The following is a 19,200-nucleotide window of genomic DNA, read 5'->3' as shown; positions in this document are numbered from 1 at the left end:
CAATTAGAATGAAATCAGCAATTACCTTAAACAATTACTGGGGAGGGATTAAAGAGAGGCTCCTAAAGCAATCACACAAACTTTATTTCATTTGGAACTAAGACAGATAATATGCTGAAGGTAAATGATTGTGTAGAATGTGTGAGTTTACCAAATGCATAAACTTACATGGACAATAACACACCTTCAATGGGTTATAAAAAACAAGCAATCAGGACTAAATTCAGAATGTCCCAGGCAATGCAGAAAGATAAGCCAAACAGAAAAAAAAGAAAAGCATTTACAGTGCCTTAGATACCTTCAGCTATACATGATGGACAGAATGTGTCTCATGTTATCCTATTGTAATGACTGTGCTCAGATAAAATGTTTTGCACTGACTTTTCTTAGAACTATTACTTGGAGACAGAAAAATCACCTGTGGTTCAAAAGAAAAACAAAGTAACTGCTCTAATCGCAGTCTGAGTTGAGTAATTGTCTTGAACTTGAATCCAGCCAGAGGTGAGAATTTCTTCTCTTTCCATGTCAGTCTCTCTGTCTGGTCAGGCTGTCTAGAACCACATTAGTAATTTCTTAGGTGAGTACAAAATTGGTAAATAAAATAGTGATCATGTTTCTGGCTTGTCCTGATAACAACCTTCAGACTAATAAGAAATTAGTAACTGTAGACTTACTTGCTCCATTTGTTTTGCTCCACAACTCTTCAATTGTGCCTACTCACACTCGGTGCTTTCCCACTGTAACAGGTGAAGCAGCTGGTGCCTCAGAGGGATCAATCCTTGCAGGAGGAACTAGCCCGCCAGCATGCCAATGAGCGCCTGCGTCGCCAGTTTGCTGCTCAGGCCAATGTCATTGGGCCATGGATCCAGACCAAGATGGAGGTGAGTCTCAGACCCTCACACAGAAGTTGGTGAACAAAGTGGTTTATAATTTTCAATCTCTGCTTTATATGCAGGTCAGCAGCAATCTCCATGATAGTTCACCAGCTGTTTGATTCTGAAGCATTTAATACCTGTTAAAATGGTTTTTAGAACTGTGGAAGCTTGTACAAGTGGTAACTTGATGGTGAGCAGGAGATGTAGCTTTGAAAAAATCAATCACTAAACAATTCCTATTTAGCTTCTGCTAAGGAAAGATACCAGGATCACTGGGGTCCCAATACTAATTCCTTAAATAAATCTGCCTCATTTATTTTGAAATATGTTTTCTACTGTAAAATTTATCATCTTCACTGTATGAAGGTTTTATTACTATTGTTTTTTACTATGAAGGTATTATATATTTTTATGAACATTGGTCAAATTAGCAAATCTGAAGCTTAAGCACTGTGGGTGGGGGGTGTCTTTGTCTCTTTTGACAGGAAATTGCCCGCAGCTCTATTGAAATGACAGGGCCTTTGGAGGACCAGATGAATCAGCTGAAGCAATATGAGCACAATATCATTAATTATAAACACAACATTGACAAACTGGAAGGAGATCATCAGCTTATACAAGAAGCTCTGGTGTTTGACAACAAGCACACCAACTATACTATGGAGGTAGCCATTTACTCCCTTTTGTACTTGTTAGTTTATTCTGCCCTCTTCTGCTATGTAACTACCTTCTCTGATCTGAAGAGCCTGCAACAGATGATGGACTTTGGCAAACTTTCTAATAATCTCAGAAGACCTGTTTTATTTTCACTTATTTTTACTTTTAGTGAAGAAGTACTCATTTAGAAAACATATTTTTATGAAGGCCATTTATATTTATAATGATTTTTGATGATAATATAGAGATAGTGGTATGGAAAAGGTATCATAAACACTTAAAGCTGACTTTTGCTTATTGTACTTTTTATACTCAGAAGAATATATTTGATTCTTTAATAAATTAGTATTTTCTCTCTTGTAGCACATCCGTGTTGGATGGGAGCTCCTACTTACCACCATTGCTCGAACTATCAATGAGGTCGAGACTCAGATCCTGACAAGAGATGCCAAGGGAATCACCCAGGAACAAATGAATGATTTCCGAGCATCATTCAATCATTTTGACAGGGTACAGTACTCCTGCTTTTTCTCAACTCGCAACATGCATTGCTCCCAAAAGCAAGTTTCTTTTCATTCCAAATGAAAGCCTTTTAAAAAATTGCAAATATAGTTGCATGGTCTTTATTTTAAAAGAGCAAAAAAAGATCAGTTAACAAAGAATTGACAGCCTTATGAAATCACAGCATTGTACAGATTAATTTAAATTAATTCCTACTCTTTAAATGTAATGAGAAAATATAGTTCTGCTAATATGGTTGGTTGTTCAAATAACAGTCAGAACTGGATAAATCTGTGTGGTTTGGAAAATAACATGCCCCTTTATTTTAAGGCAGTGCAGCATGTTCTGCTTGCCAGAGGCCTCCATCTCATTAAATTTAGCTGTAATCTGGATTACAGGTTTTTATCTTTGAATCACAATTTTCCCCTTGAAAAGGTCTGTAGGGAGTGTAATTGGGGCACTGATAGCTGTCAAGGAAAATCCTTTTTTTTTCTGGCTGCATGTGGGAAATACGAGTTTGGGGTTTTTTTGGTTAATCTAATCATGGATGAATAAAAGTAGGAATGAAAACACTATTGCAAAGAAACTCAACTCACTCCTTCTGTAAGTTACGCAATATTCATGGATAGAAGATTAAAAAGAGAGCTACTAATAGACACAATAGCAAAATACATGCAGACAGCGACCTAACATTCCCAGCTGGAGAACAGTACGTGTTAGCTCTGCTGGCTCCATACTCACATGAACCCACCTTCAAAACCAAGTTCACATTTATAATACTGACAGAAGATTACCATAATACAGCACTAGGCTGTATCTTTTTCCCGGTATAGATTCCTGAAGTTAAACTGTCAAACTGTGCTTAAACCCTAACTGTAATTATGATTATTCTGTAATCTGATGAGTCGGATCCTTCAAATCATTTCAGGCTATAACAAAATGCTGCTTTCTTTTCACTGATGTCCTGTTTGTACAGCTCTACTCAAAATGGTTACCCATACCTGGACTTCTACTTGATGTGCATTGGATGCTGACAGTCATAGTTTGCTAAATGTTGTTTAGAATATCCTTAATTGTTTAGAGAGAAAATCAAAATTGCCAAACCTCTGTTTTCTGAAGAAACACATAAGCATAGGGAAGGTTAGTTACACAGGAACCAGGAACAGATGTTATGGAAAATCTTCATGTGATTCTGGTGCAGCATAATTCCGTTTTGTATTTTCTAAGGAAGCAGAAGATAACATCACGGAAACAGAGATAAATTTCCTGGGATGGAAAGAAGTAGGATACTTAATGACTTTCCCAGTGCACTGGAGCAGATAACTGAGCAATTTGAGCTATTAAAAGCAGACAGAGTACCAGGCCTGGACAAATTACAGGCCAGTATTTGAGAGACCGTATTAAGGCAAATCAGGGACTTTGCATAAAGATTTGATAACTCTCTAAAGATGAGGACGGAATTCTAGTATATCTTACTCTAGATGGCCATTTCTAGCATCCACGTGTCTTTGTAGTTCATGGATGAGTTCTCTGCCACGCTTGTGGCAAGGCTGGTTAAGTGGCTAAGGAGATATTACAGGCATCTTTGGTGCCTCAGAAGGTCTTGAAGGGAGAATCTAAATCTTACACCAACCAGCTCTATTGTTATGGATCTTTAGGCTTTGCAGATACAGTAAAAATTTGAAATAGCAAAGGATACAATAGAGCAAGGCAGGTTGTGTGGCCTGGAAAAGGGTGCTGGTGTCACACAGCTGCAGGCAGGTTGGAGATGGGCTATGATAATAATGCATAACATGAATGCGCTTCTCAACTCCTAGATCCTTGCCTAACCCTGGCTGCCTCCTTTCTTCTGCCTGTAATGAGTCATGGCTTCAGGCAGTGTCCATTCTGCCCTTGCCTCTGTTGCAGGAAGCCTTAATGGCTGGGTCAGAAGTGGGAGATACTTCATCAATTTCTATGGCCTCAACAGCCTGGGCTTGGACTGCAAGTTTAGATGCAGACCTCTACCTTCCCCCATGGCAGATATAATCCAGAGACCTTGAAAAAAGAGGCCTGGAAGGATCACGATAAGGAAAGAACCATTTACATATGCCCCCTTTAGTATACTCCTTCCTTTAGCATCAGACATGGGAAATGGGTCTAGAAGGATTTTTGCACTGGCACAGTGCAGCAATTACATTCTCAGTAGACTAATGCAATTAAAAAAGGGAGAAGGTAAGGTCTAAAACCACTTAGTCATCAAGCCAGGCATTCTGCAGGGGACATATAGTAGAAACACTGATAAAAGAGAAACTTAAACTGATTAAATTACACTGTAATTTGATGGGCAGATGCAACTCAATCTGCGCAGGCTAGGAGGAGACATTGAACAAACTGTGTTTGAGAGAGGCACGCTTGTTTTTCATTTTTATATCCTTCCTATGTCAGATGGAATTAGCAGTGTATGTATTAAGTTTTGTTGTGCTTAGCAGCATTTCTGAATGCCTGACAGGGTTTAAAAAAACACGCTGAAAGAATTGGACCTCTATTCACAGTGATGAATAGCCGGAAAAGATCCCCAAAATGAATAGTGTCCCTGAGGAGTAGGCTTTAAATACCTAAGCACAACAGAATCATTTACGCATTCTATAGCTCCGACTTCTGTGGCATTTCTCCAATGTAAGACATTAATGTCTGACTCTTAGTATGTGTTGAGGATGTGAGCAAAGTACTAATATGCAGAGTAGTTCCCTTCCCCATTTTAAAGAATGTGTTTTGGTAGACATAAACCTAACAACTTCTTTTGCTTATAGATCTGAGGAAGGAATCCCTATCTTCCTCCCCAGGAAGTACATATAAAAAAATAAGAATCTTACAGTTCATAATCCATAATGGGGCTTAATTCTGCAGTTCTTAATCCTTTGAAAGAGAGCTAAATAACAGGGTGAATTGTTTTAGCTGGCTTCTATATCTTAAATATTTGGAAGAAAACTGTTCAGGATACAAGTGGTTTTGACTCTCAAACTGCAGTAAGTGGGCACCATGCATATAAGAATTATATGGCAGGAAGAGTTGTGCCTCTTTCAGTGCATCCACCAGCAGAGGTGAGCTAGCACAGAAACGATAACAAGTTATCCTTGTTAAAGACAAGTGGTAAATATGCTATCTCCCTTGGGTCATGGGGGCAGCCCTGTATGTTTCTGTGTTTCCAGCAGGCATATACGCACACTGATACCCCAGAGGTTGTTATTCCTGAGGAGGATGCTGCTTACCCACTACTCCTTGCTGGAGGCTGTGCCTGCAGCCACAGTCTAGTTGTAGGTATAAATCTAAATCTTTAGCAATGCAGGTTTTATTTCCTTCCTTAATGTGACTGCACAGAGAAATAAAGTGGGACACAGTGTCTGAATCACAGAAGGAGTTTAAAAGTGTTCAAAATGGTGCATAGCTGAATAATGGGATGCAGACAAATTGGGACACCAACACAGATGCATTGTCAGTCACTGATCTTGAAGTCTTTCTATGCAAGGATTCCTTTTTCAGATTCAGTATCACAGTATCACAGTATGTTAGAGATTGGAAGGGACCTCAAAAGATCATCTAGTCCAATCCCCCTGCCGGAGCAGGAATACCTAGATAAGGTTACACAGGAATGTGTCCAGGCGGGTTTTGAATGTCTCCAGAGAAGGAGACTCCACAACCCCCCTGGGCAGCCTGTTCCAGTGTTCTGTCACCCTCACTGAGAAGAAGTTTCTTCTCAAGTTTAAGTGGAACCTCTTGTGTTCCAGTTTGTACCCATTACCCCTTGTCCTATCATTGTTTGCCACTGAGAAGAGCCTGGCTCCATCCTCGTGACACTCCCCCTTTATATATTTATATACACTAATAAGGTCACCCCTCAGTCTCCTCTTCTCCAAACTATAGAGACCCAGCTCCCTCAGCCTTTCCTCATAAGGGAGATGCTCCACTCCCTTAATCATCTTAGTTGCCCTGCGCTGGACTCTCTCCAGCAGGTCCCTGTCCTTCTTGAACTGAGGGCCCAGAACTGGACACAATATTCCAGATGCGGTCTCACCAGGGCAGAGTAGAGGGGAAGGAGGACCTCTCTCGACCTACTGACCACCCCCCTTCCAATACACCCCAGGATGCCATTGGCCTTCTTGGCCACAAGGACACAGTGTTGGCTCATGGTCATCCTGCCGTCCACTAGGACCCCCAGGTCCCTCTCCCCTACACTGCTCTCTAACAGGTCGTTCCCCAACCTATACTGGAACCTGGGGTTGTTCCTGCCCAGATGCAGGACTCTACACTTTCCCTTGTTATATTTCATCAAGTTTCTCCCTGCCCAATTCTCCAGCCTGTCCAGGTCTCGCTGGATGGCAGCACAGCCTTCTGGCGTGTCAGCCACTCCTCTCATCTTAGTGTCATCAGCAAACTTGCTGATAGTACACTCAATTCCCCAGTATATTTAGTTCATTCTAATAAGATTGCAAAATATGTGACAAAATATCTGCAACTGCTCCATATGTAATATCCTAATGGCTGTTAATGTATTCTACTATTGACTTTTGTGCAAACTACAGATTTTAAGTAGGAGCTCTGCATGCCAAATGATAGCATCATGCCACCCTATATTTTACTAACAGAAAAACAAGAGCTTCCTATGAAAGGAACCACGTGATCAGGCTTATGCAGGTCAATTAGCATTCAGGAACCTGGAGGATGTATTTATGAATGGATTACTTGGACTCAGAAGCTCACTTTTTTAATAAGGCCACATATAAATCACAAAGGGAAAGGAAAAGATTTCTGGGGACTAATAATGAAACAAGAAGGGGGATTTCAGTGTTTTACTTTTTATTGGCAGGAAAAGATGAACAAAGCAAAGTTATTTATATGCTTTAAAAAACTAATTTCAGTGCTTAATGTTGGTCTGAAACAATAAAAAAAAATACAAAGAAACATTTCCCAGTGATACAGCACTTGCATGGACTTGATCTATGCATTAACTGCAAAATGCCATTGTATCCCATGAAACTCTGATGTGCTGCAAAGGCAAAGATGCCTTTTCAGGACATATATGACGCAGATTAGAAAAAATCACTATGAGAATGTGAAAACCTGCTATAGCATGTGGCACAGCTACTTGGACCCTCACTGGGGAGTCTCACTTAACCAGATGATGGTTGTGAGCTCCAGCACAACCAATGCTCTCATTTCCTACAGAAAATCGTTTCTTGGTAGAACTGCTGGCATTTCTTACTCCCATCTGCCTTTTGATATGTGTTGCACAACTACCGCTGCAACGTGTGCCTGGTTAGGGAGCTCATGCACATACTGACCTGGGGTAGTCAAGTAGCTAACAGTTCTCTACCAACACCTGATAGATAAGGTCACCCAGTATATCTTCAGCTTTAGAAACAAGGTAAAGTGAGCTGACTTCATCCGTGGTGCAACCTGTCTCAGCCTGTCTCCAGGATGGTTTTTGAGAGTTTCAAGTCAGCCTGGATCATCATATTTAGAATGATTTATAGTAGGAATTATCCTATAAAATGGAAACATTAAAGGAAAAAAGTTTCACTGTGATTATGGCTTTTAACTAAATGCTGCTTCAGTTTTGCAGCTTTGCTTTATCTCTCATCAGTAGCTTCCTATTGTTATTTTTTATCTTTCCTTTATGGAGCTGGTGGAGGTTGATGCAGAGGGAGTCAATATAATAACAGCAAGATATGTCAAAAATGCATGGTGTTACTAACTTTATAAAGTGCCACTTTATCCTGTTACTATGTTAAATAAACCCAGTGCATTTGTTAAAACTCATATAATTTTAGTTGTGCATAACTATACAGAAATTAAAAAAAAATAAATTATTCATTTAGCAGGCAAATATGGAGCACACAGAAAACCTTGGATCTTCTCCAATCTGCCAGTCTGTAAAATCAATAAGGGTAATATTTCATCTTAGAACATCTCTTTAATTGTATTCAGATTAACTCAATTTGAAGTACACCACTGATAGGACACATTTGGTATGGACAGAAAGAAAACGATGAGCCAGTCTGGTTTTAAGACATTAATGTGGGTTTCTTGACCTGCCAGATGGAAAATAATATTGGTTCAAAACAATGATCCAGTTTGATGTGGTGTTACTAGAAGCCATTTAACCTGGAATTCAATGGGACTTTTCTAAAGTCAGTTTTTAAAGCAAAACTTTATGTATAGGTTATTAAAGAAGACAGATAACTGAAAATAAGTTATGCCAGTTGTAAATTCATTTTGTACTTCTACTGTCTTTTGAGATATGCATATTCTGTTGTTAAGTAATATTATCCATGGGAAAAAAAAGGTTTTGCTCAGATTCAGTGATCTTTTTACTGCATCTTGCATACGCTATATGACAACAGAAACTGAAGGAAGCAAATGGCAGCTTGGTGGAATAAAAAGTGCTTTGTCAGCAAAAATGTTAAAAAAGGACCTGTAGTTGAAGTAAGGATCTGTAGTTGAAGTAAAGACCTTCTTCTACTAATTAAAAACCAACATCATGAAACTGCAAAAGTTGTATCCTTTCTAGGTAATTCATTGCAATATGTAGAATGTTCTTTACTAACCAGCTAACCTGATATGTGATTTTTCTTTCTTTCACCTTTCCAAATGCATGACCTGTGATGGAATGCTAGGATGAATCTGACAATCTGCATTCTGATGAATTTAAAGCCTGCCTCATCAGTCTAGGACAGGTTGGAAATGACCTGCAGGTAGAGAAAACCGATATTGTTCTGTTTGCAGATAGATCAGTATAATAGCCAAAGAGATTGTGGGTTTAAATTCCAATGTACTGGTGATAATGCTTTGAAAAGATCCTGTCTCTGGGAAGACAACTGGATTAGATGGACTGTCAGCATCACTTGGAGCTGTATTTTTCTATGCATTTTTCAAAGATCTTTCAGGTTGTTTCTTTTACTTGGTTTGAGATGGTTTATTTGGAATCTACTAGGTAACTCGAGGAGCTCCTACACTTCTTACACTCAGGCTTTTGCTATTTTTTCCTTTCCTCAGGGTCTATACAAGCTCTCTATTGCTGTGTCCTGATTTAGAGTGACACAATTCTCCCCTAACAGCTACATTATATCACAACATAGAGGAAACATTTATTTACTTTCTAACACATTTAATGTTTACTCAGCTTTGAGTCAGGAATGCCACGATATTGCCTGGAAAGTGAGCAACCTCCTTTTGTACAAGGTCATCTACTGTTCTCCTTCCAAGTCTTGTAAGTCTCATCCTTTAAGCCGGCGTGCACATCTCTCTGCTGTAGTCCAGGTCTTGCAGTTGGAAGAAAAATCCCTTTACTTACTTCCTGTATGTCAGCAGACAGCTCTCATAATGTACCTACCTTAGCCTTGGAGTGGAGTATTTGAAACAGTCAGTGACACACTATTTTCAGACTGGTTTTAACTATACTTTAAGCCACTACAGCATCCCATGCAGAACCTTTCAAAGACATTTCATATTAGGGAGGCAGCTTGAGCATCTCCTGAATTTGACTAGTTTAGTAACAAACTTTTCTCATTGCCCTTCTCTTTGTCTTCTCTGGTTGTGTTCTCTGTATTTTTGTCTCCTTCACCTCCTTTTATCCCTTATCTCTCCCTTGATCTTTCCTGATGTTACTTTTTGTGGTGAAAATGTCTGTTTCTTGTGTGTAACATGTTAGTTACTTCTTCCTCCTTTAAAACTGATGATGATTCCGGTGACCTGCTTGGGCAATATCAATGAATATGTTCATACACTGGATCAAATATGCCAATGGTCTAAACTCGTCATCTCTCTGGAAATTGGATTCTTCAAACCTTCCCTTCTATATTCCTTACGTTGTTTTGGTCAATAGAGGAAGAATGGATTGATGGACCACGATGATTTCAGAGCTTGCTTAATTTCAATGGGTTATGATTTGGTATGAATTTTAAAAACAATGGCAAATTATTCTGCTTACAGTTTATAACGTTAACAGAGCGGCGCTAAAGCTTGTTTAAATTGGCATATTACTAACAAACAATGTAATTTACACTTTAGAGATTCTTGTTTGCCTTTTCTCTATTTCCAAATGGTGAAAAAAGAAAATGAAAAGTAAAACTAGACACTTGAAAACCATACTCTGTGGTTCACTGCACTGCTCTTTGAATTAAGGAAACTTTAAAAGTTGAAATTAACAGTTAGTTGTTGATTTTTTTTTTCTCTTTCTCCTTTTTTACCTGCATGAGGAAGAATGAGTTTGATGCTGTTTAATTCTCCTAAGCTAGCTTTGGGCTTGCATTTTCTTTCCTTCACTTATTTATTCTAAAATTTCACCTTCAAATGCACCCTTTTTAGTGGGGAAAAAATGCTTAGCCTTAGTTCATCTGTCCTGTATTTGGCATGAAATTCTCAGAATTGTTTCCCTTGTAGACACACTGAACCAAGAAGTAAGTACACTGCTTCTTAGGCTATTGTTTCACCACCCTTTGTGGTACCTAAATTACAATGGATTTAGGATGGGTGGAAAATTAAGTGTTAAGTTAAAACAAGCTAAAAGGGCATTGAAGGAGGCTGGGAGGGGGGAGAAGTTACAGAAAGTTAATTGAAAGGTACATACTTCGTATTTAGGAGAAGGAGTACATTTTTCAAAAGCACTGAGCTGTTTTTACAAAAGAGGGGTGGGCATTTAAGATCCCAGATTTCACTGACATTTATGTTCCTAAGTCAGGAAGATGCTTTAAAGACTTCGTAACAGCTGGTCCCTTCTGGTTCATAAGAGACATGGGCTATTGGTGACTGATGTTATGGTGACCACTTTTTTCTTGTTTTGGATTCTGTGAAAGGGTGAAGCAGAGTTTGCCCGAATCATGTCTCTGGTTGACCCCAATGGGCAAGGAACTGTCACTTTCCAGTCCTTCATTGACTTCATGACCAGAGAAACAGCAGACACAGACACGGCTGAGCAAGTGATAGCTTCCTTCAGAATCCTGGCTTCAGATAAGGTCAGTCATCATGCTGTTGTCTGGGAAGATTCAATAGCTCTCCTATTTATCTCTTCCTTGTTGAAAGTCTTACACAAGCCTTTCAGTAAGAGTGAAGCTTTATTTTCGGTTTGTAAGACTTCAGAGAAGGCATTTTTGCCTTTTCTTCTTGTTTGGAACCAAGACTCCTAGCTGAAATAGGTGCAGAATTCAAGACTTTGTGTACCCTCATATCACAAAGAGGCAACATAAAATTGGACATCTTAGACAAGACTTAGGCAGTTTGTTTGTATAACGGATATATTGTACATCAGGTTGTTTCCACACAACAGCCTTGATTAGAGGAGAAATCATTCTGCCTTTTGTGCTGTTGTCTGGATGTTTCAGTGCAGAGTTTGGCCCTCTGGAACATAGCCAGGGTCAGTTGCACAAGACTATACCTAGTTGTGAACCATGTTGCAACTTGACAGCTCATTCAACAGGGCAATGCCGTGTGGTGTACCCCTGACATAGGAGGAGCAGGAGGAGAAGGAGGCCTCCTCTAGTGACTGGGTTCATGGAGGAAGCTTTGAATTTGGCATACTTTCCTCCCCACAGCGAGATCCACTGGTGAATGAGTGGTGTATGAAAATGAAAGGGAGGATAATGGCAACACAGGAGCTTCTGAAAGAGTCAGGGCCATAAACAGTGCTGCCAGGAAACCAATTCTGTGCTATGGAGAAAGAAGAGATCACAGCATCCCTAATTGCCCAAGCTCGCTCTATTGATTTTCTCTTTCTGGCTGTTTGTATTGATTTTGTGATCCAAGTTACTGTGGATCACATTTTGAATTCTAGACATGTTTTTAGTAGGAATTCATGTGGAAGGTGAAAGCCAGAGTCTCAGGAAAATACGGTTTTCATGACGTTGCTATTTTAAATAATGTCAAGTCTCTTAACAGGAGGATATCCTTCATATCATAAATACAAACCATTAAGAGCAATAATGCATCTTTATTGCAAATATATTAGGACCTTAAAACTAACAGGATCTAACTGAAAATGTGCCTGTCCTGTTGCTGTGGAAGGGGCAGCAGTGCACTTTGGAGATACTGACTAGCTATCCATGGACGGATGAGCTGTTATCAGTAGCAGTCTACCCATGGCTGCACACTGCTTGGTAGCTAACACACAGACACATAGCCTGAGACTGGATTTTGATCTAATCAGTTTATTGATAGGATATTCCCCTTCAACTCAACATCAGGGATGGAATTTACTGAAGAAAATATTGGTCTCAGAGAGACAGGCAGGATGTCCAAGCTTAATAGTCACAGATACAGAAAATATTTTGTGTCTGAAGAATACATACTGAATTTGTCAATCTTTTCCCCTCTCCCAGCCTTATATCCTGGCAGATGAGTTACGCCGAGAGCTGCCTCCTGAGCAAGCTCAGTACTGCATCAAGAGAATGCCTCCATACACCGGCCCAGGTTCTGTTCCTGGGGCTCTGGATTACACCTCATTTTCGTCAGCACTGTATGGAGAGAGTGACCTCTGAATCTGTAATTGGCCATCTTCACAGTAGACACTAAAAATACCCACCTTATTGCCCAGATTGCTTCTCAAAAGCTTCGACAAGCTGATTTAAAAATGAGTTTTACAAATACAGTAGGTACCGTCAGTGTAAAGTGCTAGTAACTAAAGTAACTAGTGTATATTCAAGTGTGCAGCATGCTAGATTTCTGCATTGTTGATTTTAGGTTGTCTGTCCCATACAGTGATAGAAAAAATATATAAAAAAATTACAAGCTATTAACTTTGGAAATATCCATTCAGAAAACAGAATGTAAACCCTAGAAGTATTGAAACTCACAAAATATTTCTTCATTTTCAAAAGGTTTCAATGCCATATGCGCTTCTTTTACAATGTTCATGAAAGTATGTTAGAAGTCACGCTTTTTTCTTTTGTAGAGCAATATTATTTTCCTCTATTGATTTCTGATTTTGTAGGCTTCTACTGGTGGAATTTAATAAAATAGTAAAATGCAGTTTTTCAGGGAAGATATATATCAACCAAGTAAACTACTTAATTGCAAAAATAATCCAGAATGCTATGCTTCTGTCTCTTAAAGATGGTTTTATCTTATCACAAAGAGTTGTAATATAGGGGACAAAGCTGATTAAATTGCAGGTTTAGAGTTCTGTAAGCAGTACTTTTCTTTAAGGCCTTTAACTTTTACATCTGAGTGAGTACAACTTTTATAATCTGAAATAATAAGGAAGCTAATTTCATGTGAGCTTTTTGTTTTGAAACCCTCATTCTTGTCTGTGTTGGACAGTCTTTGTTTCTCAGTATGATAAAGCCAGCCCCTTGTTTTATTAGTGGGCAACATTCATCTCTATCCTGCATAACTGCAAAATCCCATCTGAGCAAATGTAGTGTTGTTGTCTTGCAGCTTTAACTGTTCATTGCTCAAGTTTCAGTTTGTCTTGACTTCTTCGGGATCGCAGGCAGTTCTGTCTGTATTATGCTCCTGTGTGCTAGTTGTTTTTTCGTTTTTGCATCTTGAGAAACGACAGAGAAATAAAAGCAGTAACTTTTTTACTTGAATCCTACTGACACTGAGGAAATGCAATGTAATCAAACAAAACCATTTACAAATGGTGATGTGAGCTGTGCAGCCCAGTGCTATTAAAGCAATGATGTGCCTATTAAATAAAGTATGCTTTTCAAAACCTTATGAGACTCTGTCATTGGCAGTTATATAGTGGTTCCCTCCAGAAGTGGAAACACTTCTGAACATTAAAGGAGGTTTCAGTCTGCTAAAAGTTCAAAAAAGCATGTTATGCATTTCTGTACACTGTGTTTGCTTGAACAACAGTTGCTGCATGCTGGAGGGAGATGTATGACTTCACGAAGTGAGGTGGAACTCAGAATGCATGGGACAGTTTCCATTTAAGTCACCTGAGCACAGATGTCCATAGCTTGTTAGACTCCTAGCTTAGATTGATTTCAGTAAGACTTAGGCACTACCGCTTTTGAAGATGTTGGCCTTTTCTGTATCTCTCCTTTTCCTTGTGCAAAAGAGATGTTAAATACGCAATGATGTTTTAATGGCCTTTGCTTTGCAATCAGTGAATGGGAAGCATGAAAAATGTGTGTGTGATTTCAGTTCCGAAGCAGGCATCCTGCAGGTAAGGTGCATGTGGTGGCAGCAATTTCAAAACAACCATGGAGGAGATGGGCAATGACCAAATGCCACTTCCTCCTCCACCTGTGTTCAATGACCAGCAGAGGACTTCCTTAGAGAAATACTATGTCTAGAACCACATCTCCTACAGTGCATGTGCAGCCTTGCACACCACCAGAAGCTGCTGCTGCCACTGCTGATACTGACATGTGCAGTCCTATCATCTCTTTTTGTGATGACAGTGCCGTTCAAACTAAGTTGGGAAGCTCTGCCATAAACCGGTGGCATTTACAGCTAAATGACTGCTGGGCAGGCTGAATCCTATTAATAAATAAATCTGTATATCTGTCATTGAAACAGTTTAATCCAACTAGAAGAATAAAACCTTCAGCTTCCAAACATGGCACAAAAGCAAAATCTCAGTGCTATAGGCAGGATTATGCTAAAATTTGGCATAGAGACAATTTATATCTGACACCTCTATCGAGTGTCATTCATGTTGTCTACCTGCTAATTTTTGTATTGTGATATTCTTCCTAATTTTCATAGTATAGAAGAGACTTCTAAACTGCTCCTTTAGCTAAATGCTCTGTTGATCAAAGAATGTGAGAGATAACGTTATCAGCAGCAAGAGAAAAAGACTTTTGCAAAGTAATTCTTTCATTCCCATATCAGGTTTCGAATTGCTAAAGTAGAGGGAATAGAACCAGTGGCAGAGAGCTGCAGGGTTTTATTCCCCATCTGTACTTGCCTAAAATGCTATATCATATTTATTACTTCATATTTATGAAAGTAATAAATACAGTATATGCTGAAAGATTTATTCATATTTATTGAATACAGCTTTCACGTGAAAGAAAGATGTATAATACAGTTGTTTCTCCCAGCATCCATTATTTTTAAGGTAACTAGATTAAATAAGTCAGCTGTGCTATTATATCCTGAACTTTTCAGGTTCTTTTGTCAAGTTCCAGGGCTATGGCGTAGCAGAGAGTTTTCCTTTTCTTCTGAGGCTCCATTTTTAGTAGATGGCATTTGCGTTTTCCTGTGGAATCACTCTGATCACATCTGGAATCAATGCAGTGGCACTTTCTGTCTAGGCAGTTCCAGCAGCAAACTAGCTTTTTACTGTAAAAAAGGAGCACAGTAACAGCACAGTAACTAAGCCCAAAGATAAAGGATACAGTAAAACTGACAGTTCTAAGCTGGATTTTATTTTTGTCTCTTTATAAAATGTGTGATTCCTTCCTAATTTTAAGCCAAGGTGTGGGCTGCCACCACAAAGGACAAGTCTATCTATCTCCACTTTTTCAGTGATCCTATTTATTTATAAATAGACCAGTTCCCTGGTCCAGTTACCATGCTGGCTGGCAACACATATCCAGGACAGTGAGAATGGCAAATTATTCCCTCCAGCAGCAGCCTCTATTTGCATTACCTTAAAGTGACGGTGTATCTGTGGAACTGGGGACACAGCTGCACACTTTCACTGGAAGTCCCTTATTATTCACAATAGAAGAATGTTTATGTGTAGACAATAAATCTTGAGCCAGTGGTAGGAATACTACTCGTTTCCTTATAAAGTAGAAGAGCTACATTAAATGACAAGCCCAGTCTTTCATGTATGTGAGCTTGACAAGGATTTTATATTCTAAGCTTCAAAAGAAATTCCTCTGCCAATTTGCTAGGTTTTGGAAAATTTCGTTAGCATTTGTAATGCTGCTTTGCACAAATTTATTATCAGCATATTACTTTAATTACTTGGAAATTAAGTACATGACATGAATGTCCTGAGGGGATAAATTTCCTGAGCCTATTGTAACACCCATCCAGCCCTCATCTACTGGCTGTTCTGTTTCAAAACCCGGCTGTTTTATTTGGCCCCAATTAATGGAAATTTTATTCAGCCCCAATTCATGGAAATTTTATTCCCTTCAAGAGACCTGTTAATGCCCTCGAGCGCTGTCCTCAGAAGGACTGATTATGACACGTGCTCTCCTGAGCTGGAGCCTTCCAACTGCCCAATGGCTACCTGTGTCAGCAGCTCAGGTATAGAAGAGCTCCGCAGGCAGATCATAGACACAGAGGCTCCTGCTTCAGGCTTTAGCTAGTCTGCTGACTAAAGGAAATGTTTGCATAAGTTGACAGCAAGTCTTGTCTTGATTTGGACTGAACTGGCAATATAGGCACACCAAATGAATGTAATTTGAAGAAAAAAACCACCACAGCAAAGCCTAGAATGCCTATATCAAACATTTGGTTCAGACTTGCATCCTGGCTCTGACAGTTACCAGTAGTAGGCACAATGGGGAAGTATAAAAGCGAGGCAGTGTGTGGCCATCTGTGCCCAGAAAAGTCTCTGAGTCTTCAGTAATTTGTGGGTCAGGAAGTTGTGGAACTGTGCGGCGATGCCAAAAATTTAGCCTGTTTTTTCTGCTAAAGCAGTATCTTCTCTGAGAGCTCTTTTTGTATTCCGCTCAGTAGGACCTACTCCTATAAATTCTCCAGCAAGCTATTGGATATGATTAAAAAAGGTCTACTATTTATCCCTTTATCTTTTGCAAACTGTTCCTCATACTCTTCTTTTGTTTCCCTTATTATCTCTTAGACTTAACCTGCCAGAATTTATAATCCTATTTTCCTCATATGGACATGATGCCAGCTTTCTGAAGGACGCTTGCAAAAGGCAGGCAGTCCAAGAGAGAGGAAATCCTACCTCCTGTGAGATAAAAAAAAAAGAACAACAAGCAAACAACAACAACAACAAAAAAAAAAACCAGTCACAGTTTTAATGAACTTTTTAGCAAACCTGATTATTTAAATGAAAATCAGACCCCAGTAATGTTTAGTGGATGCCTGGGTGAGCATGATGAATGTATTTGGCAGACACAATGCTGTTGGACGTTACATCTCTGAGGTCCTACCTACTGACATTGTGATTAAACCAAAGACACAGAATTTAATATTGTACAACCTGCTGATTAACAGTCTTGCTGTTATTTGTGCATCATCTTGGGACAACACTCCAGGACAATTCCAACTTTTAGCTTTGTTACTTGCTAACAGAAGGTGACAAAGCCTCATTTGCCATGGCAAGCTGGCAAGCAACCCGACTGTCCAGCAAACAATTTTGCCTCTTGGAAGTAACAACTCTGTCATTACCTGAAGCGATTTGTGGGAGAGGGGGCTGTACCGTTAAGATTTTGATATAAATGTACAAGTATTATATTCTTTAGCCATTGTTCTATTGTTTCCCATTTTTCATGTGAATATAGTTGCATATTCACTTGTAAGAAGCTGAAATTACTCATTCTTCTCCTTAACAATACATTTCTATCAGTCACCTAAACTTAAAATGACTGTCTCAAGATCACTCCAAATTAAATATTTTAATTATGCTTGTGCAAAGCCCTTCCTTCCATCAAAACTGAGTAACTGGCTTTTTCAGTTTATTTCAGCAAGAAAATCTGAAACCATTCCACTACAACTGACCCCAGCTACCACCCTGCCACTCTCCCTCTTCTTGGGCAGGCTTTTTGTAAGACTCGTTGTTCCTTCCAGCCAGACCAAGAACCCAGATGGTCCAGCTGGCTGTATTTGCAGAGGACAACTGGAATAGCCACAGCAGAGTAAATATTCCGTCAAAGTCCTCTGGAATAGCTCCTTATGGTAACACCTATCTCAGAGCCATTATCCTTTTCTATAACAGTGGCATTTAGCTGAAGTGCTGCTCTGCAGACAGGACTGCCTTTAGCAGTGGCATCTCCCTGTAAGCGTTACTGTCTCTTCTCATTGCTTTCCTTTCTAAACCAGTCACCAGCCTCTTTCTGTGACTGCCCTTTTCCCACTTCCAACAGCTGTTCTTTAGAGCTTAAATGTTCCTGACTGGAGATGTTAACTTAAAGATCTAAAGGCTCCCTTGTATCTGATTTGTAAAGGAGACACTTTATTTCTACTTGATCAGAATGCAGTTATTCTTGATTTGTACCAAGGCGATTAAAATGAAGTATTATTCCCTTTTTTATTTAAAAAAATATTTAATATATTTTTTCATATCTTAAGATACACAAGACCTTCAGCATTACGGTTCTTTTCTGTATGGTAAGTTTATATTATTATACTGCTTGCATATTTCTTTCATTTAATGTTTTGATTTGGGAACAATTTTCTTTCTTCACGGTTAATATTTCCAGCAAAAGCAGTTCTCTAGAAGGGTTCATATTTCTGGAACTGGTTCCTTAAACTTGTTTTGTAGCTCACGCCTGGGTCTCAAATCCATGCCCTCTGTCACCTTGCTCCTGACCTCATCAGATGCCTGCTCATCTCTCTGTTTCTGCTCTTCTACCTAGAATGAATTGAACGTGAGAGGTGAGAGCATTGCTCAAACAACTCTGAAAGAAGAGAGTAGTGTGATTTAACCCTCTATGAAGGGTAGAGAAAAAGTCACTGCTATGTCTGTTTATAAGCAGTTTTCACAAAGGGTTGAAGCCTATCGGGTTAGACTTTAAAACAAACTGAATGAAGTGTGAAGTCTCAAAGTCCTTTAAAGGAAAGAAGACTGCCTGTAAAACATGCTTTTCTAGCAGATAGTTGATAACATACAGGATTGTTTCTACATGTAGGTCAGAGAAAGCCAAGTAGGGCACTGCTCTTTCAACGAATTTTATGCAGAAGGGTTTCCTCTGCCCTTGTAAAATATGTGAACAAAATTCACTGTTCTATGAAAGCTATCTACATTAATAAAGGCTGTTCAGCCCCTGGAATGGAGTCATGACTGAGCCAGCAGCACTGCCAGAATCTCTCCAATGCCAGTCATATCCTATGACCTGTGTATGTCCCTATTCTCTGCCTTGTTGTGCTACGTCTGCACTACCAGGATGCAGATGGCTGCATTATTTGGCTATGTCTGCACTTCTCATGTTGACCACCCCTTCAAGTTTGCCACACATTTCTACAGTCTTCCTTATTAGACACATTTTCATAGGTCTCAAGCTGTGTTGAACACAAACTGATGTGCTTACCA

At 39.4% G+C, this 19,200-nt stretch overlaps 1 protein-coding gene across 3 annotated transcripts in view; it reads left to right on the top strand.

Annotated features, from left to right (window-relative positions):
- The window catches only part of ACTN2 (actinin alpha 2), a gene marked incomplete at both ends in the record, with an annotated part of 68,923 nt that extends 56,379 nt beyond the window's left edge, over nucleotides 1-12,544 (top strand). For 2 of the 3 annotated variants that reach the window (XM_080616647.1, XM_080616648.1), the window contains 6 exons: nucleotides 747-881; nucleotides 1,361-1,540; nucleotides 1,896-2,042; nucleotides 9,898-9,963; nucleotides 10,868-11,026; nucleotides 12,386-12,544. In XM_080616647.1, the coding sequence (XP_080472773.1) occupies nucleotides 747-881; nucleotides 1,361-1,540; nucleotides 1,896-2,042; nucleotides 9,898-9,963; nucleotides 10,868-11,026; nucleotides 12,386-12,544 (846 nt within the window). Of the gene's footprint in view, nucleotides 1-746; nucleotides 882-1,360; nucleotides 1,541-1,895; nucleotides 2,043-8,689; nucleotides 8,768-9,897; nucleotides 9,964-10,867; nucleotides 11,027-12,385 lie in introns of all 3 variants that reach the window. The other variant, XM_080616646.1, reaches the window with a different exon arrangement.
- Nucleotides 12,545-19,200: the final 6,656 nt, after the last annotated feature.

Source organism: Psittacula echo (genome assembly GCF_963264785.1).
Source record: "Psittacula echo genome assembly, chromosome: 4".
Lineage (NCBI taxonomy): Eukaryota > Metazoa > Chordata > Aves > Psittaciformes > Psittacidae > Psittacula > Psittacula echo.
Note: the sequence above shows the minus strand (reverse complement) of the source record. Positions and strands in the feature narration are given on the sequence as shown.